This window comes from Paramormyrops kingsleyae, chromosome 7, assembly GCF_048594095.1.
Source record: "Paramormyrops kingsleyae isolate MSU_618 chromosome 7, PKINGS_0.4, whole genome shotgun sequence".
Lineage (NCBI taxonomy): Eukaryota > Metazoa > Chordata > Actinopteri > Osteoglossiformes > Mormyridae > Paramormyrops > Paramormyrops kingsleyae.
In genome coordinates this window covers 6980602-7004474 of record NC_132803.1, presented here as the reverse complement: position 1 = coordinate 7004474, position 23873 = coordinate 6980602, and the positions used below count along the sequence as shown (strand labels likewise).

Sequence of the window (23873 nt, the reverse complement as noted above, 5' to 3'; positions counted from 1 at the left end):
CACATCCTCTGCTGATCGGACATAATCACATTTTCATCTCCAGAGGCAGAATTAAAAATGGGAAATAAGGAGGCGATTCACGAGTACCAACAGAGCTTGAGAATGCAATGCACTCTTTTCTATCCATACATGTAATTCAAGGTAAAGACCAACACGAGTATCCACCTCCTGTATTTACAGAAATGCTTTTGACAAACTAGGAACTTAATTTTCACTTTAGGAGCACAGATAATAGCGAGCACTCAAATGGACACCTTCAAACGGCAGCATGTGTCAGTATCCCTGCATCAAGGGTGATTTTACGATTACGATTTTATGATTATTTACGATTGTTAAACTATAAAAAAATACCTGAAAACATAAACCAGTGTAATTGTTTAATGTGGAGTTGGAAGCCATAAATTGCTCAAATAAAAGTGAACATGTATTTGATATATGGTGTATCGATCCTTGTCTCCAGTTAGAACAAAATAAGGTAGTGATGGGTGTATTCTGCTAAGCACATTTTTTTGTCTTTGGACCATCCTTGCCACCAAAATAAATATCCTGGTATCACTATTAAAGTCTTTACAGCAGTGGTTTTACTTTTGTTCTATAACATATTGCTTAAAGCGTCAAATAAATAAATTGTGCTTTATTATTAAGCATTTTTATTGGATGGTATAATTTTAAGTTTGAAAGACTGACACCCAGTGTGTAATACCTAATTTGTGCACAGGAATATTTTTTCCTTGTGGTACTTCATAAAGAATACACTCTATCACGTTTTTTCCTTATGGTACCTCATAAAGAACACACTCTATCACGTTTTTCTGTATGAAATAATCAACAAGGACAGGGCCCACTTATAAGCATTTTTTGTGCCAGATACTTGTGACAATCTTGAATAAAAAGCAGGTCACAAATCACGCTTCGGCTACCAGAAGTGTTTTGGTAATATGCCGCAACTTTGGTTAGAAAGAATAAATATATCCTAGCTGGGGCTGTGAAAACTTCCACAGAGTACCGACCCAAAAATATTTTGACTATTAATGCCATTACAACTTATCATTTAATATAATTATAAGTTCAGCAGTACAAACGTACCCTTCTGTACACATACATACACACACAAGCGTACATGCTCATGGCTGCACACGGATGCAGATTATCAGTATGCGCACACACCCTTGTCCTACATATGGGCCTTTTGTTAATCTTTTAGCCCAGAGATTCAGCACCTATGCCCAAGAATGGAAATCAGTCACACTCAAGGAAAGATAAGCCCAGAAAATACAGTAGCATCAAATAAATGTGATGGATCTGTGTTTTTATTCACGTAGTCATCCCATTGCAGCCAGCTGATAGATGACAGACATGGACAGTAGGCAGATTTAATATAATATAATATAATAATTATTTACACTTCCCTTTTAAGATTCATCTAATTTCCAGGTCAGTTTAATAGCATGTATGTACACTCTTCAACATGGGCGACATTAGGGGGGGGCAAGGGGGGGCATGTGCCCCCCCTATATCCCGATCATGGAATTTTAGAATTCACTGTTAAAATACTGATTCAGAATATGTATTTTATGTGTTGTAGGTCTCCGTGTTGATAGGGGGCGACACAGCAAATTAAGCAATAGGTTGCGTCTTTATTTTTTACGTTAGTTTGTTGTTGGTATGAAAATTAGAGAAAACTGGACAATCGATCGGGCAAAATGGCTAAGTGCCAAAATGGCGAGAGCAGAACTTTCACTTGTCAACGCTATGTCAACAGGACAAGCGAGTTTTGATGAACGATTGTCACTGTTCAAAGAGTCAAAGCTAGTCCACAGTCTTGTCAACGTTGGCAATCTCTTTAAGCTCTTCTTAACTGTGCCGATGATCAGCGCATCGTGCGAAAGAAATTTTTCTTGCTTGCGCCGACTGAAAACTTATATGAGAAACACAATGTGCCAGGAAAGACTCTCGGACATTGCAGTACTTAACATTGAACGGACCATTCACGTAGATTTGGATAAGACCGTTAATCGCTTTGATGCCACGCCTGGTGGACGACGTTTAGCCCTTCACTAAGGTAGGATGTTGTTTTGATACCTACTCGTTAAAATGTTTTTCTTGCCCCCCCCCCTGACTCAAGAGTCAAATGTCGCCCATGCTCTTCAATGTTGCATCAAATTTTCAGCAAGGAATTATTGTGCATTTGTTTATATTTTCATACTTTAAGCCTTTCAAATGTTTAGTGCTAATTGAGTGGTTTTAATGGATTTAGCCATGTCTGCCAAGCCCGTCAAATATTATCTTTTCTATTTGTCCAAACTGAGTTACACGTGCCCACTTGTGTACATTATAAATGGACATTTTATAAGAGAAATTCAGGTGCATAATGGGTTCCGTAGATGCTGTCAATGGCCATGCTAGCAGTGTCTCTAGGGATGGACTCACCTTGGGATCTAACAGGGCAGCCATTAATTAGCAGTCTGCCCTTTGGAGACTCACCTAGGTCGTTATTAATGGTCAAACCGGCTACACCAACAGTTTGTTAAATGCAACCTCTCGGGGAATAGCAAGCGTTTGTGATGAGGCACAGCGGCTCAGCCTTCTTCAGTGGGACAGGCCAGCTGACAGAAAACCTGGCAACAAAGGCTATGAAAGAATCAATCAATGCCAAACATTTAAAGTCCCTTTGAAGTCACTGAACAAAGTATTCCAATGTGTTCCTCTGAACTCAGGATAAAGTAAAACAAACAGGGGGCATTCATGCATAAAACAACAGTGAAAATAAGGAGAAAAGGCTGATATGCAGCTTTCAGCTAATAGATGTAATAATCACAATAATAAAAATGGCTGGCAGACGACCCGGCCATTTGTTCCAAGAATAATAATTTACTGCAGGGGAAGTTAATTGCAGGGCAGCATAACTGAAATCTGAGACCAATAAAAGCACAGCGCGCACGATTAGTGAATCACCGTGGCTCATCTCTGCCTCTTCCTTATGTTTACTTTCAGCTTCCAAAGGCAACACTTCCATTTGAACCAGAACCTTTGTTTTGTGTGATGACCATTATGCTTTCGTTAGATGCTCAACAAAGTGTTTTTGATGTCTTTTATAAGCATAACAAGATGACTAATTACCCACATTAAACTGCCATACTACTATCAAAATGGTCTTTTCTGACTGAGTGAAATAATTTGGTACCTAGTGGAAGGTCAGGATCAAAAATGTTGTATACAACATGCAGCAATGAGTGAAATGTACTATGTACCATGCATATCATTCTATGTACGAAGGAGCATTGTGCTTTATATTTAATATATACACTGTGTACAGTCTTCTACTTACTGTGCAATGTGTGCTGTCTGGTATATACTAGGTGTGCTGGGTGCTGTACTCCCAGAGCTGAGCGTGTTATTTTCATTATCAAAAGTCCACTTCTGTCAGGAAGACTGATACTGGCTGTACTGCAGGTTTGCCTCGTTCCCTCATCCCTGGGCCTGCAGTAACTGGGCTGTTTGTGTGCGCATGTTCGTGCGCTCTTGTGTGAGGAAGATGCGGAGGATACCAGGTTACGTGCATCTCTGAGGAGCTCCTGTACTTATTGGGAACTTGCACAGAATTTGCACTCTGGCCTCTCGGCCCAGTTTTGCAGTGACTGGAGGTGCAAACATCTGGAGGCTCTAACCTCACAGCACCGAATGCACGTGGAACACTATGCTCACGTTCATTTTCTTTGATTAGCCGCCACAGTGCACACCCATATTCATTCAGCGGGGAAGGGTATCCAAAATCAATCGATCAATAGCCAACCTATTCGCCCCCCGTTAAATGTGGTAGAAGATGTTTTTAGAAATAGTCTGCATGGTCAATACAGCTGTAAAGATGCACGCACACACTTTTCAGAAAAAAATATGACATAGGAACACCCAAGGGGAAAATGGAGGACGAAAAAAAGGGAGGGAAAGAGGGAAGGTACAGCGGAGGAGACAGGGAGAGAGTGCGGAACAGCAGGGCTTGTTTAATTTATCAAAAGCGGCTTCACAGAAAGTTGTAGTGTTAAACTTTAATGGCGAGAGCCCTAAAGTCCTGATATAACAAGATGAAGAAGAAAAGGGAGAATTCAGAGAGTGAACTTTGTATGTCTGTGTGCAGGGGTTTGGGGGGGGGGGCACATTCAGCAGCCCAGGCTCTGGCTCTCAGCTCCCACTACAGGGAGCCTCAGAGTCAAAGCTGAGCCACACGCTCAGACAGACAGACGGGTGCGAGACGACAGGAAGCCGCAGGACACCTCGACTGTGGCGTGCGTGTGCAGGCCTGCAAATCTACATATGAAGGTAAAACATAAACAGGGTTTCTGCTGGCAATATTTTCTGACAGACCCTTTTAATCTATATAAAAATGCTTTTTTTGTGCAACATGTACATTACATGTACATTACTGAGAGAGTGAATATACAGTAGTGGTGTATACTACCATTCACTATGCATTTGCATGGGGCTCTGAGGTTTGGAGGGCTCCTGTTGGCTACAAACAATCACTACACCAAGGGGGGCAAGGGTCCCCAAATTGTATTTTTTAGTGGGGCCCTAGGGACAACAAACCTGCCTCTGTGTCTATATCAGATATTTTATCTGTGTCTATGATTGCATGGTCTTTTATATATTATATATATAAATGGGCATGTGTGTGACCTCTATGATTCTCTGATTACATCTGTGATAAATTAAAAGCTTAAGTTTGGAAACAGACCATCCACAAACAGTAAGTTTAAACCTCCGTATAAGAACTGTTACTGTACCCTCGAGGAATTTTAGTGAAAATTCCCCAGTAAACACTCAGCTGTTAGAGAAGGTGAGAGGTTAAAATGATAAGCTACATGGGATGTAATTTGTTGGCAAGGAAAATAAATAATGTGGTATAATGACAGAGCAGCCACGATAAAACATGATGAAAAGTGCTTCCAGGAGAGGTTACCCAAGCCCCCGAAGATCAGACAGCTTGCTATGGGCTATTTTTCAAAAAGGCCTCACTCCTGCCTGAAGGGCCCTACAGCCGATGGAGTGTGGCCTTCTGGGAAATGGGGAAAGTCCATTGGGCTCTTTTTCAGCTCTCGCCTGGCTCTTACCTGGGGAGGCTGGGGGGGGGTAGCTCTCATCTAATGGCCTCCCTTGCCTTGCTGACTTGATCTAATCAGAGGACTGCCACCGATTCAGGTGACAAAAACATGCTGCTGATGCTGCACTGTCTTTCCAAGTAAAACAAGTCATCACTCTAAATACTGACTTTGCAGAGCTAGTTTGTCGTTGTCATTCCCATTAAATAGTGTGCTTAGGGACAGACAGCTCACAATTACACCTGTACCACTTGTTATGATGCAGAGAACTCAACATGACACGCTACTGAATAATGTGGCACATTGCAGCAGTGCAGGATGTTGCACTGTGCATGCAATGCAAGATCAAGAGGAATTCATAAAAAGCTGGGCTCAAAGGTATGATGCCTGAATAGCAGGTCTGCTCCAAAGATTCAATTTGCAGTCCCTGGGAGTTCATTTATATGTGTAACTTTACAAGTACCCTTAGAGCAAAAAGGAAAAAAAAACATCTCAAACTAAACAAAATGCTACTTGCAAAGAGGAGACCACACCAGAAGCTCGCTCGCTCCCTCATCAGTTCACCAATGCCTCCTCTATCCTTGTCTCTGCATGCTAGACTCCATTAATGCAATGACACCATGCATCTCTGGCCTTCATTTACTTGGCAAGGCAATTAGGAGCCCTGATACAGCGCTGGGGGTAGGACGAAAGTGTTTCGCTTTTAATCACCTGTAGTAATTAGTCTCCCCCAAACTGTGTCATTAGCTATCTGTCCCGGTGCATCCTCACAGCACGCTCTTGTACAGATGACAAAAAAAAACCCATCATAAGAACAAAAGATCACAAAGCTCTGTCCCTGTCCGGATCATGGAGCCAGGCTGCTGTCCGGGAGCATTACAAGGTTGTCCCATGAGGGGCCCAATCCATCAAAGTAATTCTCCTACCCTCCCCCCTACTCCTCCCCACACTTTGCAACGTAATCATTTTCCTCCTCTCCTGGAGTGTGACATTGATTCATAAAGTATGCGGTACGATGTGCTGGGCTCTGCCAACGTTTTTGCGAGTGCCTTAGCTGGAAGTGTCCGCGGCCCCTGGAGACAGACGTATGTGTCGCTCTGCGGCGCCCCCTCCCTGTCTGGCTCGGAATCACAGCTGTCACAGAATCGTGTCGCGGCAAGCCGCTGACCAAAGGCAGGGCGGTGGACTTAACGCGTTGCACGCCCGAGATGGGCTCAGTGTATGTAAAGTAAATACACCCCGCCAGGAGAGAACTGCTAGCAGGATCCTTATGCCTTCTGAGCTCTCGGCATGAAGCCTTCAATCAAGTGCTCCTCCAGAGTGGACCACTCTCTGGCTTTTGGCTGGGTACAGCAAGTAAAAGCGAAGAGAACTCCATTGAGCCAATTGTTCCTCCATGTGGAAAGGTGACACGGAGAAAAACTGTCAGTGTGCTCTCCAGAGAGCAAAAAGACAGAGAGGGAGAGAGAGGAAGGGTTAGAACAAGTAGGAAGAAAGGACCAGAGGGAAGCAGCTGGAGAACAAACAATACAGGCATTAAAAAATTAATTGAGATTTAGAGTAATCGCTGCCCAGCTGGTCAAACAGTAACATCCAAGGCTTTAGATCAAGCTCCAAACAACAGTGTATCTGCAGAAACTCATACAAACCTACCCAGCCTTATAATATAGGTTGAGATCCCAGCTACAAACTGAATGGAAAGCAGCCTTAATGAAAATTTCATTGTGTCAGGGGCATGTGTCATCAAAATCAGGGAACACAGCCCAGCTATCCAGACATATCATTAATGCCCAGTCTGGCTGTTCTGGCAAGGCAGGGCCATCTGAGCCTGTTCACAAAATACCCATAATGACTAAGAGCCAGCTAACTGAAATAAATATCACAAAAAGAAAGACAGAGAGACTGAAAAAGAGTGGGACACACATAGCAGAGACTGACATTTACTTTACCCCTCTGCATCATCCACCCCACCCCCTCCTCCCCCAGGACTGTCCAGCATGGCCTGGCTGTATTTAGAGCATGCAAAATTACCTGCCTCCTTCTCCCGCTCTTCCCCCTCCCTTAGGAAGTGAATGAGAGGGCAGGACGAGTGGCAGCGACTGCGAGAGGGAGGCAAGTGGGAGAAGACAAGGAGGACAACTGACCGTGGAGGAGGAGCGACGAAGACCCAGTGGAAGGGGAGCAAAATACTGCTGGAGACCCATGAGATTCAGAGTAACGTGCGTGGGATGTGTGCAACATGCATCCGCTTTCCGCTGACAATACTCTCTGCCAAAGTACAGCTCCGATAAGTGCACATAATCCTCTGATTTAACAGCTACGGAAGAACGGCGAACTTGGAGAAAAAGAAGTTCTGCAAATCTGGGGTGCACAAATTTATTCCTGACAGCCTGCTTGTGAAAAAGTGAATTGTCCACGGACTTGAGAGGGCAAAGAACTGGTGAATGATCTGGCAGACAGTAGTAATGGCCTGACAGCAGTGGGGGTAGCCATGATGTGGCAATGGGAAGGCTGGGGGCCAGTGAAGTCCCGTGCTTATGCAGCAAGGCCAATAGGTGGCATGATGGCTTAAGAGCTGCACTTCAGACTAATCTTAGTTTCACCATGGACTTGATTCAATCGTTTGATGTTATTCAAGAAATAACTACAAAGAGAACACTGTAAAAATATAAACTGTCTGATAACATTAATGGACTGTACTTATGTCAGGGAGGATGAGCAATATTAAATAGGGACGTGGTTATCTGTCAATCAAAGATCCTCGGCCCTCTTGGGAACCACTCTGTTCCTTCTGCAGTCTACCAGTAATAAACAATCCTTTGACCACACATAACACCATCTGTATGGGCCTTTAACTATGATTCCACAAAGCAATAGCATCTAACAGACCAGCAAATGTTTGGAAATGGGTTATTACTATTACTAAAATGCTGTGATATTATAAATATGCGAAACTGGCTTTTTTGAAAAATATTTTGAGAATCAAAACCGGGGCACTGTTCACCTCACCAAAACACATGATGGTGGCTCAGTCTATCAACTTACATATGAGAAAAGAACAGCATCACACACTGTGATGAAGCTGCTCCAGGAGCAGTGGGCTGGTGTGACTAATGTGTCTCTGGCGGTCCCAGCCCAGTGCAAGCCCATCGATTGCTGGGCACTGCACATCAACACAACCTTCCCGAATTGCTATTGATAAGTGACCTGTAATGCAATTACTGCTCACTCTGAAGCGGGCAAAGCTATTAATTATTAAAAGCTGCCCAGGCTGCCTCTGCACACGCTGTTCTGACTTTCTGTCATAATGATATCGAACGCAAGCTAGCAGGCTGTTGTAGTGAGGGTCTGAATAAGGTTATGGGGGGGGGGGGAGGGGTTCCCCTTTCAATTCAGAAAACAGCTACAAACCAAGCAAATTCCAGATGTTTCTGTGGCATACGTCTAATATCCTGCAACCAGGCTGTTCTGCAGATTATTTCCACTAAAGAACTGCTCGACTTAGAGAGTATCTCACAATCCTTTCAGCGGCCGTTACTCTTAGTACTGTGGGGTCGGGGGCACTGCCAAGATTCAGTCCTGCTTCCACGCAAAAGTACATAACACCTCACGCAGTCATCAGTTTCTGCAGCTAGCCGGAGTGCACAGCTCCACAACAGTGACTCCTAAATGTTCCCGTTCAGCCCAGACAGCCATCAGTAATATTGACTGCTGTGGTGGGTCATTGAAATCTCTGCCATGCAAGTGGGTCACCAAGTCCGTCAATGGTATAGATTCTCCCTGCCTCAGCGCCACATGCAGTCACCACCGAACAACTCTGAGGTGTCCTCATGACAACCCAGCATGCTCTCTGATTCCCAGCATGCTCTCTGATTCCCTGCCATCTTAAATATATGGGATCTCTCTTTCTTTGGGTGTTTGTTTTTTTTTCTTGTTCACTCTATAACATTTCTTCCTTCCATTTCATCCTATATCCATGCCTGTCCTATGCCCAAAGTAAAGGCTGTGTCTAAGTCGACCCATCAGAACACAGGGAGTTCTCAAACAGAAAGAGGTTTTTTTTTTAATTGGCCAAAACGGCAGCAGAATCTAATTCTGCAGAAAGATCCATGCTATGGTCGAGTTCAGAAGAAATGTTTGCAGGACAGATTCTTATACGGCCAGTTTCTCTCAGCGACAAGCATCACGATCTACCCATAATCCATAATAGCGGTGGCTGCACCTTCCGTGCTCAGCCAGTGAACCCTGAGGTGACTCTTTAGAATCTCAACATAAGAGAGTATCACCTGAGTGCCTCATCATCCCTGCAGCCATACCGGCCCTGCGTCGGAATCAATAAATCTCTCAGATCAGTCATAGCACCAGTGAAGCCGGAACTCAGGGGATTATAATTAATGTCTTGTCCCTTGTAGCACAAAATGTAAAAAGAGAGGTGCCAGGAAAGATGCTACTATATGCTCTTCACCACATCACCCACCAGGGCAGCCAGAGCTGGCCTTAGGAATGGATGGGCACACTACCCTGGCATTGACACATGAGTGGACAAGTTTAACTGTCCATCAGTTGTATAGACTAAACTATAGAGACAGACAGCTGTCTGTCCTGACTGGAAAATTTCACCACTCGCACGCTTTGAAATGCAGGGCTGCACAAGGGGCTGAACAGGAAGACCTTGCACACACAATGACCCGGAACACGAGGCTAGTGATCACCACACTGTCAGGCTCTCAGAGAAGGCGGACATGATCTTCTGGCAAGGTCCAAAAACCGTCCTGAGGGGTGCTGCACACCATCTACTGTGAAGGTTCTGTCCACTGCATCGTTCTGCTTTAAGAACCACAGTGCACAGCTGCCATCAGAACTTTTTCAGAACATCTCCTAAATTTAAAGAGACATGGGAAATAGTAATAAAATTGACTTCCTTTGAGAAGTTAGTTAAAAACAAATCTGACTTTAAAAAAAACCCCTGATGAGTGTGAAGATTCTCCAATTCTTCACAGACTTCTAATCAGTCTTGTTAAGCTGCACTAATCAATAATGAAGTCATCTACAGCGTATTTAGAGTCACCGCTGTAAATTTAACACTCATATTGAGCTTTGAACTAATCTGCGTTAAAAGAGTTTTTTCCATATTAAAATTGTGTAATGAAATTACACCATTTTTTGGGAATAGATAATTCATCAAAACCCAATGAAATCCCAACAGTCATCAGCAAATTTAGCATCATTGGTCTAATTAGCTTTCTTCATTGAACAATGGTGATGGATAGTGACTTTAATTAAATGAAATTAATCTGCATCGAGGCCAGATCTATGAATGCTAGGTCTTGGTAGGGCTGATACCAATCTGCTTAACTATAGTAAATTGAATCAAATTAACACATGCCTTATTGAGACCCAGAGGCATTAAGGCACATAAAAATAACTGTGGTCATATACAAATGAACTTTGTCCATAAGAAAAAAAAATAAAAATAAAGTCATATTCCTGAGCTAACCTGCTGACTGTTGTGCTAGTTGTACAGCTGTGTACATCACGGTCATATATATATATATATATATATATATATATATATATATATATATATATATATATATATATAGATAAGTAGATATATATATATATATATATATATATATATATATATAGATAAGTAGATATATATATATATATATATATATATATATAGATAAGTAGATATATATATATATATGACCGTGTGTGTGTGTGTTTGTGTGTGTTTACATATACATATATATGTATATAAATATATACAGTATGCATACATGCACACACGCACCAAAATGTTTGTATAGCTATAATCAGTAGTTCTATTAAACTATTATCTATTAAACTAAATCTATAAAGGCAGACAGAAAAGACAAAGGCAGACGTGCAAAAACACTCCATCAGATCCAGACAGGAGGGCACTCATAAAACATTAAAAGACTGAAGCACCAAGGTCAGAGGAGGTCAAGTGTAGGATGAGGAGGAATATAAGGAGGAAGAAGGAGCAGTCTTACACACAAGCACACATACATTTGTATTTACACGTATATCTTTGTGGGGACTCTCCATACATTTCTATGGGGAAACATTAATCCTAACATGACTCCCTAACCTCTACCCAGCCGTAACCTTAACTATAAGTAACCAAACTAAATATGACACTTTCGGCATTATCAGTTTTTTTTATTACATTCACAGATCGTTGTGGGGACCTGAAAAATGATCCTCACAATGTCAAAATAACAGGAGTTTATTACATTTAATATTACATTCCCAACAATGTAATATGAACATAATCCACACACACACACACACACTGAGCAGGAATGTAACTTTTCTACCCTCTCTGATAAGACTGAAAACAAATACAGCTAGCAGATTCAAAAAAAGTTTGGCTGAGAGAGTCCGGAAGTACCAACATATATGTAATTGCTCGCAACAGGATTATAATGACTACCAGAAGGCTACGAACTAAAATAAAATATGTTTGTGGCTGAAAAGCCATATACTTGTGTATGTCTTTGCCTCATTGTTACTATGCTGTTTAATTTAGTTTTTATATTTTCAATTTTTCCTTTGAAATCCAGCTTAGTTTTAGTTTTCTGTGTGGAAACGATTCATATAATAAACCAAACATTACTTTAGCTAAATAGTATTTTAAAACAAAAAGTATTCAATATTTCTTTTTATTTCAGTTTGTTTGGAAATGATATTGAAAGTTTTCATTTAATTGCTCATTGAAGTTTTATTATTATTTCAGTTTACAAAAATGTTTCCGTTAATAACACAGCCTTGCATGCTGTAAGTACATAATGCGTGGTTAGTTTTAGTAAAATTCTTGTTTTTAATTTAATGCCTATACCACACTTCATAAGCATGGCTTCATAGACATTTGCTCTACAGCGCCACCGCAGGCCTGAAAGGTCAGTATGCAGTTGCCTGGTACCATGAAGCAGTAAAAATAAAACACAGGATCATGAATGATCTGGCACTATGGCACATCTGCAGTAAGTATGAACCAGGCCTTACATACACACACCTTTAGGAAAAATGTACAGAAGAGGAAGGTGTAGTCTGAAGCACACACATTTACACATACAAACACACACACACACACACACATGTTTGTATTCATATCTTTGTGGGGACTCTCCATTCATTTCTATAGGCATATCCCTATTTGCAGCAATGACAAGCTTAACCCCTACCCAACGCAACCTGTTATTCTGACATTTTTTCTGTCCCCACAAGGGGAAACTCAATTTCAAAACAATCTATGACTAAAAATCTGAAGTCTTTTATTTTGTTTGGTTACGTATGATTAAGGTTAGGGCTGGGTAAGGGTTATGGGTGTCGTTGCTGCGATTGGGGTTTTTCCCATAGAAATGAAAGGACAGTCTCCAGAAAGATATGGATACAAACATGTGTGTGTGTGTGTGACAGAGAGAGTGTGAGTGTGTGTATGAGTGTGTGAGAGAGAGTGTGAGTGTGTGTATGAGTGTGTGAGAGAGAGTGTGTGTATGAGTGTGTGAGACAGTGTGAGTGTGTGTATGAGTGTGAGAGAGTGTGAGTGTGTGCGTGTGTGTGAGAGAGAGTGTGATTGTGTATGTGTGTGTGAGAGAGTGTGAGTGTGTGTGTGTATGTGTGTGTGAGTGTGTTTGTGTGAGAGTGTGTGTGTGTGTGTGTGTGTATGTGAGTGTGTGTATGAGTGTGTGAGAGACAGTGTGTGTGTGTGTACGTGTGTGTGAGAGAGTGTGTGTGGTAGCGCATGTGTTTCCAGCGACTTACCCCCGGCAAGGTCTTCTGCTCGTGCAGTGCAGTCTGAGCCTTGAGCGCTGACTCCCTGGCACAGTAGGTGAGAAAGGCACAGCCTGGCAGAAGCAGAAATAGAGAAACCATGACACACTGCTTGAAATAAGGCTCTGAAGTACCGCAGCTGTAAGCAAAGTCGACCAATCACTAAAATGAGCCTACTGGCATAAACATGCGATGCCCTCATTTTAAACAGGGAGCTAAAGCACCCAGCTGTCCAGCTGTGGCTGGTGTGGTGACTCAGAGGGCAGGAGAGCAGCCTCACACCTCCGGGTCTGTGGGTTTCATATGGACTTCGCTTCTGTGTCTATGACGTTTGCATGCTCTTTTCTTCTTCTCTTTCTGTCAGTTTCTTCTGAATTCTGGCGATATGGGAACTGGCCTCTCCAAATCACTGCCCAGAGTCTGTAGCTGGGTGTATGTGTGTATATTTTGGGGGGGACCAGATTTCCCCACACTGTGATAACAATTTGTACCCTTTTACCCTGTGGGTGCATTTTTTAGTCTCCATAAGAATAACCTCAAACTGATAAAAATCTGTGAATGCAATCAAGAAACTCAAAATGCCATGTCTTGTATTTTGTTTGGTAACTTATGAATAAGGTTAAGGCTGGGTAGGGGTTGTCATAACTAGGATTAGGACTATGCCCACAGAAATGAATGGAGAGTCCCCATAACGCTATTGATATGTGGACTGTGTGTGTGTGTGTGAGTGTGTGTGAGTGAGTGTGTGTGAGTGAGTGTGTGTGAGTGTGTGAGTGAGTGTGAGTGAGTGTGTGCGTGTGAGTGTGTGTGCATGTGAGTGAGTGTGCGTGTGAGTGTGTGTGAGTGAGTGTGTGTGCGTGTGAGTGAGTGTGCGTGTGTGTGTGTGAGTGTGAGTGAGTGTGTGTGTGAGTGAGTGTGTGTGTGTGAGTGAGTGTGAGTGTGTGAGTGAGTGTGTGAGTGAGTGTGTGTGTGTGTGAGTGAGTGTGCCTAGCATCCTGCCCAGGGTGCCTCTGCCTTGTGTCCTGTGTTTTCTAGAATAGGCTCTAGGCTCATGGTGATGCTGGACAAGGAAGAAACTGGATGGCCATGAGTCCATTTGGGCACAAATCTGTTTTCAAAAGCTGACAAATAATGTACATAATTGAAACTAGGGGTGAGTGGCCCAGCATAAATAGAGAAAACACACAAAAAACAAACATGACAGTATGAGGGGGAACTGAAAGCAGTAGCGATCTCAGTAAATCAGCGTGTGTGAACTGTGCTTGTGTCAACATGTGAGTTACTGGCTCTGAGGTCACATGACTGATCACATTCCAATATCTGAATCCATTTCTGACAGCACTACAACACCAGCAACAGGGTCCATCTCTGTTGTGTCTTCTTTTTAATTAGCGCTACAACTACAGTTCCACATGGAGGCCAGAGACTCCCGTTACAGGAAGACGATGGGTCTTCTTCGTAGCTTGAAAGAAAACCACTCTGCCCTTTGGCTGTAGTCCTAGCAGCCTAATAGCTATTTCTCTTGTTCCCACGAGGGATGTTTTGAAAATGTTTCTGCAGTTCTCGCAGCCACTTGGATTTTTAATTTGCAAGCTATGTCAGTTGCTTCAGATAAAAGCATCTGTTCATGTATCTGCTTAAGTAATCTATATCTGGAAACATTTTTCACAAACAATGAAGACCACTTTTGGCAATGCAGTAATGTGATAATGAAGTAACCTTTGCTACAGAAGACTGTAATTCACTAGCTTATATTGCCATCCGCCTTCCTGTAGGGACAGGATATGTGGATCACTTTACTTGTTGTTATTGTTGTTGTTGTTTTTTTGTATGCACACATCACAGTTTGTGCTTGGAGCTGATTAAGCGGAGCTCATTGAAGAGGGCGCTTTAGACCGATGATTTAACAGCTTGTATATATTGAAGCTGAATACTGAGGAACTTGGAGATCGATGTAGGGCGGCTGGGGTTCAGGAGACGTGTAGAAGTTGTCCCTCATGTGTCAGGGATTTACCTGGGGTAGGAAGAGACATGGGGCTGCTTCCTCCTCATGTGGATTTACCGGGGGTGGGGGGGTAGATTCAGAAACTCAGCTGAATCCATTGACATGGTGAAGGTGTTCCAACTAGCCAACAGCATGACTTGGCACTTTTTTGCTCGGATTATTCTGTCTTTAGCCCTCAGCTCTCAGTGATGACAGTATTTAACCTCAGTCACACCAGGGTAATTCTGCTCTCTAATTACTCCAGCAAGCCTTGAATACATACATCCACATCCATACAGCCACTTACAGGTGTTTCTTAATTAAATGAACATAACCAATTAGTAATTTTGTAAACTAAAATACTGCATGATATCTGCCCCTGAGAAAACAGAATACAGAAACATTTAATCTTTTTTTTACAAGTCATTTTGAAAACACAGAGGACATGTGGGAGGCTAAAAATATAGATGGAAAGTTTTTATTTTGAATTAGACTGTGCTTCAGCAAAAGGCTTCTGGACAGAGCATGAAGTTATTTTCCTTGTTCTTGTCTCCGGTGGGTAAAAGAAGCATAAAAGATAATAAACAGAGTGTTTGTTTTAGCTTCTTAAACCAATTTGACTTCCCTGAGCCTGTGATTTAATTTAAATGGAATGCGTGCCCCCCTCCTCGCCCCCAATTCCCCCTTCTCTATAGGGCAACAAAGTCTAGTGGAAGGTAAGAGTAAGGGAGAAAGCAAGAAGGAGTGAAAGGTGTCAGACAAGAAGGGAGGGAGAGATGGAGAGAGAGCAAGCGAAATAGGTGGGGAGAGATTAGATAAGATCGGCGTCTGTGAACAGCATCCCCAGTGTCCCACACTGGGCTCTTATCTCGGATACGCCAGACGCCCTCGAGGGACACGGACCCGCCGATAGAGGAGAAAAGAAGAAAAACCAAGAAAGATGGAAGAAAGGCAAACAGAAAGAGACACACGGACCCCCAGGGGCCATATCAAAGGCGGTCCCAAGAAGCTTCTGTCTGATATAAAAGAACAAAAAAAGCTGCCCAAATTTATGTTGCACTTAGGCCGTTGTCATTTCCAGCGCCATGATCTCCTCCTGGAGGTGCTCACCCATGCATGATAATTCTGGGAAACACTCCTGATAAACGCAACACTGCATACACAGGACTACTGCTCATAAGCACTGGTCAGGTTCACGTAAAGCCAACATGGCGAAATAAATAGCACAAAGTCACCTAGCTGCATTAAGAAAGCAGCAAGTCCCACAAACTGCCCATCTCTTAATATGGGCTGCAGTGTGACAAAAATCCCACAATACACAGTCAGCTAGCAAACGGCCACGCAATTTAACTAAACTGAAACTGGTGGCACGAAATGCACCATATGACAGCCGTAACATCATTATCACCAATAGGTTTTGGCAGTTGAGGGACTCACTTGGGAGGTTTGGAAAAGATCTCAGTGTATTAACCAGCAGACTACGTGAGGTCTTAGGGAACGCCAAGGAATCTTTCATTGCTTTCATGTTTCATGTTGTCCTACACTATCATCTTTTAATGTAAATGATTTCGTTTAAAGCAGCAATCCCTGATCAAATAACAATGCACTGATGAAGAGTGCAAAATAAGTTAAAAAAAATTAATAAAAGAAATGTTCAATTACCATGTTGATACCACCCAGAGTCCATTTTTTTATTCAATAAAATATATCTTAAAAATTCAGGAGATGTTTCAGGCGCTAATGAATCTGCTGCCTACATGTGATATTATTCTAGCAGGATGTAACAGAACAGAAGGTGAATGCTATGAGATGACGGAGGTGGTATTCATCAAGGAGTATAACACCCCCACCTCTATTATAATCCCACACCACTCACTAACTGTGCTAAAAAAAGACCCTCGCAATGGATGGAGTCGCACTTTCTTATCCCCATTTTATATTCAAAGTTTCCTTTAATGCGATTATAAAACTCAATCGAAAGGGTTAGCGGCTTCTGTTCTCTGCGGCGGCGAGTAGCAGAATGCATTATTAAAAGAACGACCACCCCCCCCTCCCCCACCCCCAAAAACACCCAGCTTCCCAGTGGTGGTGTGACGCCACCTCCTTATGGCTCCTGGGACGGTGGCCCCGATCGGAGACAGTAAGGTGACAAAAGCAGCTGAGCTGTCAATCCTCAGTGGGACACTTCTGTTAAACCTTTACCTGAAAAGCTAACCTGCACACTTGATTAGCCAAATAAAGAGTAAAGAAATATACATAATCTGGCTAAGCAAGCATGTAAAAAGATTCAACTTTTACATAAAGATACGGAGTTCATGCTTGCTGCACAAAATAAAAAAAAACCTCTACAACATACAAAAAAGTATAATCCAGCAGAATTAGCAGCTATAAGAGCAGTTAAGAGCTGTTAAAGCAGAATAAATGCAATACTATATTTTTAGGACCGAACACACCCTTTAGAGGGTCAGAGTGTAAACCCAGAGCAGTAGAAACACCTCGTGGGATCAACATGAGCTCTGCAAAAATGCAAGAACTGCCCTAATGGCCTGTATCTGCAAGTGTGCTACTTGCCATCGTTTTAACGCCTTTAGATGCAAACAGGCGGTTTGTGTTCCTCGCCCTTGTCTGTCCTTGTCCTTCAGCACACGTGTCTGACGCGACGACATCACTCTCACACAGCAAGGATGCGTGTAGCTGAAATACAAATCGCTGTTACCTCTGTTTGGCTTGGGGAGAGGACACCGCCGAAGGATTGATCTGAGATGCAAAACTGGCTTTGTTAACGGAGATGAACGATTGGTGGGCAACTCAGCGCTGACTCCCATCCCCCAATCAGCTCACTTTAAGAGATGCCGTGTGATTGTTTTTCCTCTGTCTTCTGTGTCATTGTCAGACAGGTCCTGTGAGATTATTAGCAACTCTCACCCCTCAATAATTCAACAGAAGCTATTAATACACCCATGGGGAGTCTTTTAAAGTCTCCCGGAGCAGAATTATCAGCTATAAAAGAAGAGATAAAGAAAGAGAGTGCGACAGAGCGAGAAAGTGCGTGAGACAGACAAAGAGCCAGGGCCAGCCTAAGATAAACAGAGCGATACTGAGGAAGGGGGTGTTCATACAGCATGGCCCCATTTCAGAACAAACCCACTGATCCGTGCTTTTTATTGTGTTTGGAGGCATTGTGACAATGAACTCCTGACTAATGCAAAAAGTTAAGTGCCATGTGTACACACATCTGTAACTTCTCTTGAGTTCTGGTATATCTGTGTAAAGCACATTTGTAAAACAAAGGTGATTCGTTTAGAACTATAAATGTTCCTGTTCTTTTTGTATTTATCCATCCATCGTGCAAACTGGTTAGGGTTTGCTGGAGCATCACTGCATTTATGTGGTCTAAAACACAATAATTATTACTATATTCAAACAAAAGAAAATACTCTATTTTCCTTCAGAGATTTGCCCGCTGAATGGTGGTCCTCAGAGAATCTTTTGGCTGGGAAGAGTCCAGGCCTCACCCTCACTGCCTGCACTGCTTTACCGCAGTGCTACTCATTGTAATTCCTGCTAATGGGATGATCTCATGCACTCATGCTCACATAGAGCGAGCTCCGTGCCTTTCAGTGCGTGCGGGCATCATGTGGAGAAGCTGTCCACGGAGTACCCCGTTGACATTGTGAGCTCTCATATACCCTAGTGAGGCACGGCTGTTTGTGACCCAAAGCATCATGGGAAATCAGTTTCTTCACCCCCCCCCCCAACATGCGTCACAACAACGACCCAGGTACTCAGGAAAGAAGATGTTCCCCGGAGAAGAGTGAAAAAATAATCCTCATCTCCTGTTCTGTGATTAAAAACCTAAACTAATAGGTTTTGGCACTTGAGGGACTCACTTGGGAGATTTGGAAAAGATCTCAGTGCTATTAAATTGCAAATCTGTAATAATCTGCAGAGGTGCTCCTCTCCAGATCACTTCCTGTTGCTTCAGGAGGACTCTGCTCAGAATGGCCAAGCAGGAACCCCACACTGGAGCAGCTGGACTCAGACTGCTGATCACTGTGTAGCGTGATGTTGTGCTTCGACCAGCCCTGCAGCAGCCACGCAGTGTCTAATGGTGCATAGCATCAATTGTTCCTTAAACGTTGCCTGGGCCCATCAAGGAGAATAGCTTCTGCATCTTGTTTTGCAAAACTCTGTAATGTTAAGCAGGAATGGGACAGCACACGTGAGAGACCTTTAGAAGCAACGGGGCCAAAAAGTCCTTTCATTGAGTCATTTAACCAAACCATTAGCAAAAAGTCCTACAAGATACTATGAATCACGCCCAGCAACTGGGAGAATATGGGTGTGGGACGTAGGGCAGCATTTCAGAGAGCTGGCAAGTTATTCAGCGCCCTAAGTAGTGCTTTTTGGTAGGCAGTACCACCTTGGGAAAAAAATTCAGAAGGTTGACTTTGACAGGGCAACCTTGAATGAGGTACTTTATCCAATATTGTGCCAGTATAAAAAATGAATGCCAAATTTGCATGTTAATTATTCATTTTCAACTCAGTGAAATGTCAGCTGAAAGAATAATCATCGGGGAAGTTGCAAAATGGCCACCATATTGGAACAGTGCCCAACGTGGGGCATTTTTATTTTCCCAGGATTCTTTGTACACACTGGCTACTTGTCCCATGCAGGTCGCTCTCTGCACAGGGCTGTGATGGCCTCAGACAAGTGTTTAAATCTCCAAAAATGCAACCCATAAATTACTGTAAAGGACAGAGGGTCAAAGCCCAGGGTGGAATTGGGCCAGCAGCAATCAATCTCAAAGGACTGCAACACCCGTCTCTGGGACTCCCTCTCTCCCTCTCTCTCCCTCTCTCTCTATACCACCATCTCCCCCTTGCTCTTTCTCTAAAACCATCAAGAACACAGATCAATAAGCCCTGCTGCCTCAGGACTGGAGCTCAATGTTCCTGGCTCTTTCTTTTTTGGGCACTGTTAAATGTAATGAAAGGTGAGATGCACTCTCTGAGAAGTTCACTCTAATTCCACACTAATACAGAAAACCCACTTTGCTTTTGGAACACCCTCTACGCTGTATAAATACTTCAAATATCAGTTAATATATTATCTGCAATCCGAATCTGGGGGGGGTGGGGGGGCAAGCGGATAAATTTAAATCACCAAGTGATTGGCCCGAGTCTTCACCTTTTAACATTTAGTGGGATGAAACAAATTAGATGATTTCTTCTCAGTTCTGCGTGTCCACTTTTCATCTTCTTTTTTATTCTTGCCAAATCCTTGCAATTATATGGCTTTTAAAATCCATTTATGTGCCTCATACAGACAGACAGACAGACTGTCCCTGCCTGATGTCGGTCTCTGCCATGTCTAGTATTGCTCTCTATATAGCACCCCCATCCTTTGTGTCTGTCCATCCAGCTTCTAATCATCTCCTGCTGTCTTTGTCTCCTGTTCCTGTTTTGTTCCTTCCTCCAAACCCAAGCCACTTTAGATTATAACAGAAAATAAGAGAAAGTAATAAAATTATATATGACAGAGGTAGTGGAATATGAAAACTGATAACACAGAAAGGAACATATTCACGTCGCTTTTCGTTTGGCTTCAGTAATCAGAAAAGAAATTAATGTATGAACTTTGATATTTTTTAAACTTGATTTTTGGAAGTAAATATCAACTGAAAATTAGGCAAAAAAATCAACTCAATCATGAGAAGTTTCTTTTAGAGGCTATCAACTAGGGCTGGCTGATATGGCAAAATATTTACTCGCAAACATTTTTCATATCAGTCGATATTACAGATATAACAGTAATGCTTATTTGCGTATTGAGAACAATGATAATTAAAATAAAAAATATATAACATAACAATCATAATGAATTAAATCCTTTGTTCTCTACTACCAAGTATGATTGCAGATATGTACTGTAAGTATTAAAAGTATAGAAGTCCAGCTCAAGGTCACACTTAACAGATTACATTTTGTTTAATTAAACAGGATACTTCTATTTTGTCCCACTAAAGCCCTAATTATCTTTCAGTGACAATTATATAGCCATAGTTATTTTTTTAGCCCGGTCTGAATTTCCTGGCAAAAGTACCTCAGATGCTACGTGGAGACTAACTTGCAGAAGCAATTTCTGCCTTGCTCCGGTGGTGCACACACTTAGAAGATCATCTCAAATGAGTTAGCATGTTGGATGCATTTCCAGATAGCCAACAGACAGTCGTGGTCTTATCAGCGACTCTCTCTTTAGTGTTGGTGTATCTTATTGGAAAATCAAAATATTCCCAATGTAGTCAGCATTAGCCCTAACAAAATCTCAGCTACAATAAGCATAATGTTTTCCGTGCTGAACGTATACTTGTGAATTTAGGTTGCACTTGTGTCAATAAATGTGTTAATTTGTTTCATTGAGCGTACCAAACTGAAAATGATGTACTGAACGGTACACAACAAATATGTGTACCTTTACAGCCCTAGACAATATTGATAATTATGACAATATAATTCGAGCCATTATTTCTTTGTTTCTTTACTTCAAGGCTTCATTATTGCTTTAAACTCCCTTGGGATCCCCCTAAAGCAGATTCAGAATATAAAAAAGACTAATTGAATGGACTGCAAACTGAAATCTAATTTGAATAAATAAATCATACAAAAATAAACATTTCTGTCACAGGGCATAACACTAGTAATACGCTGCCAGTGCAGTTTGTTGCTAGTTTTTGACCTCGGTGCTAGTTCCAGGGGACGGGTTTGACTTTGCTTGTAGAGTTGTCACCCATCTCGCAATAAAAAAATTAAATGCTGTGACCCGCTTTTAACCAGTGCGGGATGTGATTTGTCTTGAAGTTCTTCAGATTAAAAGTGGAAACACTAATTGCTGAAGTCTGTAACTGTAAGCACTTGCATTCTGTATGTTCCATTGGATGGCAAAGCTTTGCGTGGTGTAATAAATTCACAGTATTTTCAGTCTTACTTGGTACAAGTTTTTGGCAGAGTTTACAGTGCACAGCAATAGCGTGTTGCGTGTCGTACTTTAAAATGCCAAAGTACTGCTACACCACTGATGCCTTCTTATCCAGTTCATCAACAACATCTCCTTTTTAAAAAGACGTTGTGGTTTCTTTCTTCAATGACACCTACACCAAATCTTCCTCTGAGTGAGCACTCATCTCTCCGAGGATGAATGTGTTTTACAAAAACAGTAGCATGTGACGTGCTCCGCTAACTCAGTCAACCTTGCTGAGCATTTTGTTGAGCACTGGGTGTCCATTCTTAAAAAAAACTACCATATGATTGGTTGGAACTGTGTTCCTTTCTGTGCTGTGGTATAGGGTGTGCTGTGCTATCAAGCAAATAAATAATAAATAATCAAGCAAAAAAACATTTTTATATTGCCCACCCCTACTTAAATTTGTAATTATCATTGAAAGATAATTAGGGCTCTAGTGCGACAAAATATAAGTATCCTGTTTAATTAAACAAAATATTATCTGATGTGTGACTTATACTTTTAATACTTACAGTACATACCAGAACAGAAAAAAAGAGAAATAAATATATAAAAACAAACAAACATACATTTATTTTCTGTAACTGCTTGTCCTATTCAGGGTCATGGGATTCCGGAGCCTATCCCAGACACTGCGGGCATCACGAAGGGAACAATTCAGGATGGGGCACCAACCCATCACAGGGCACACTCACACAGCATTCATTCACCTGTGGCTACTTCGGAAATTCCAATTAACGTCAACATGTTTTTGGAGGGTAGGGGGAGATAAACGGGGAGAACATGCAAACTCCACACACATGGAGCCCGGGCAGATACTTGATAACGGGTCCCAGATGTGTGAGGCAACAATGCTAACAACCGTACTACCCAAAGCAACTAAATACATAAAGCATAGATTTTTTTATGCAGTGAATTTTTTCAAATAACACTACCTTTCACGCAGAACAATGACTCAATGTAACATAGTTTATCAGTTGTAAGGAAAGAATCATGGAATGATTGTCAGGGTCAGTCGATGGAGAAATGACCCCACAGTGTGTGTGTTCAGTGCCTTATTCCATTACTTCACAGAATTCAGACTGCAGATCTTTATATGTTGTGACTTAACTCGCACAGCCCTGTATAGATTGGACATGCACTTAACATGGTCTGACCTCTGCCCCCAGCACCCCATGCCTCCACCAGAGGCACTAATCCAATTCGTCACCTCTCTCCGGATGACATTTCACCGAGGATCTTCCTCTTGCTCTCAGACTAGACTGACAAAAGCCACCTAAACAGCACCCATTCCTGCCATGACCTGACACAGCACCACCCCAGCCCTTTTTATGCTGTAACTCTTTACTCTCTTCCATTTTTAAATCACCCTACATTTCTTACCTTTATATTAACCTAAATTTTTACTACATTCAAAAATTATGCAATTCTCGCAATTAAAGAACTGCAAAAAATCAGCTGGGATGATGTTTCTGGCTTTCTTTCTGGGTTGATCTTTTTCATACCTCCATACAGTTCGGACATTATACTGAAGATATGGTATTTTTCAAAACGACATAATTTACGATATTTTGAAATCCCGGTAACATACACAATGAGGATATTTGCCCATAGACAGTGAGGATATTTGCCAACATTTTTACTCTGTCACAGGACACAAAACTTTACAATTTTCATGATTGTTCCTTTTCAAGACCATCTGTTATATGTTAAAACATAAGTTTAAAGTTTACCACCACTGCTTTTGCTTTTGCAGTAGTTCTGCATGCGCCCTCTGAGCCAATCATCATTTTCATCCTTGCTGTTTAAAGCACTTCAGAGAAATTTAACAAAATGAGTGGGAAGGTGAAAAGAGAACAATTTGCCTTCCATTGCATGGAAATATTTTGGATTCTATAGAGAAGACATTGAGCTAAAGCAATTGATCTGTCAGCACAACTCGTAGCAACACCATCTACTTA

The 23873-nt window shown here is 42.0% G+C and overlaps 1 protein-coding gene across 16 annotated transcripts in view; it reads right to left on the bottom strand.

Moving 5' to 3' along the window:
* The window catches only part of celf4 (CUGBP, Elav-like family member 4), an 83056-nt gene that overhangs the window by 47991 nt on the left and 11192 nt on the right, over positions 1 to 23873 (bottom strand). For all 16 annotated transcript variants that reach the window (XM_072714151.1, XM_072714152.1, XM_023811688.2 and 13 more), the window contains one exon: positions 12894 to 12976. In XM_072714151.1, coding sequence (XP_072570252.1) covers positions 12894 to 12976 — 83 coding nt within the window. The remainder of the gene's footprint in view (positions 1 to 12893; positions 12977 to 23873) is intronic.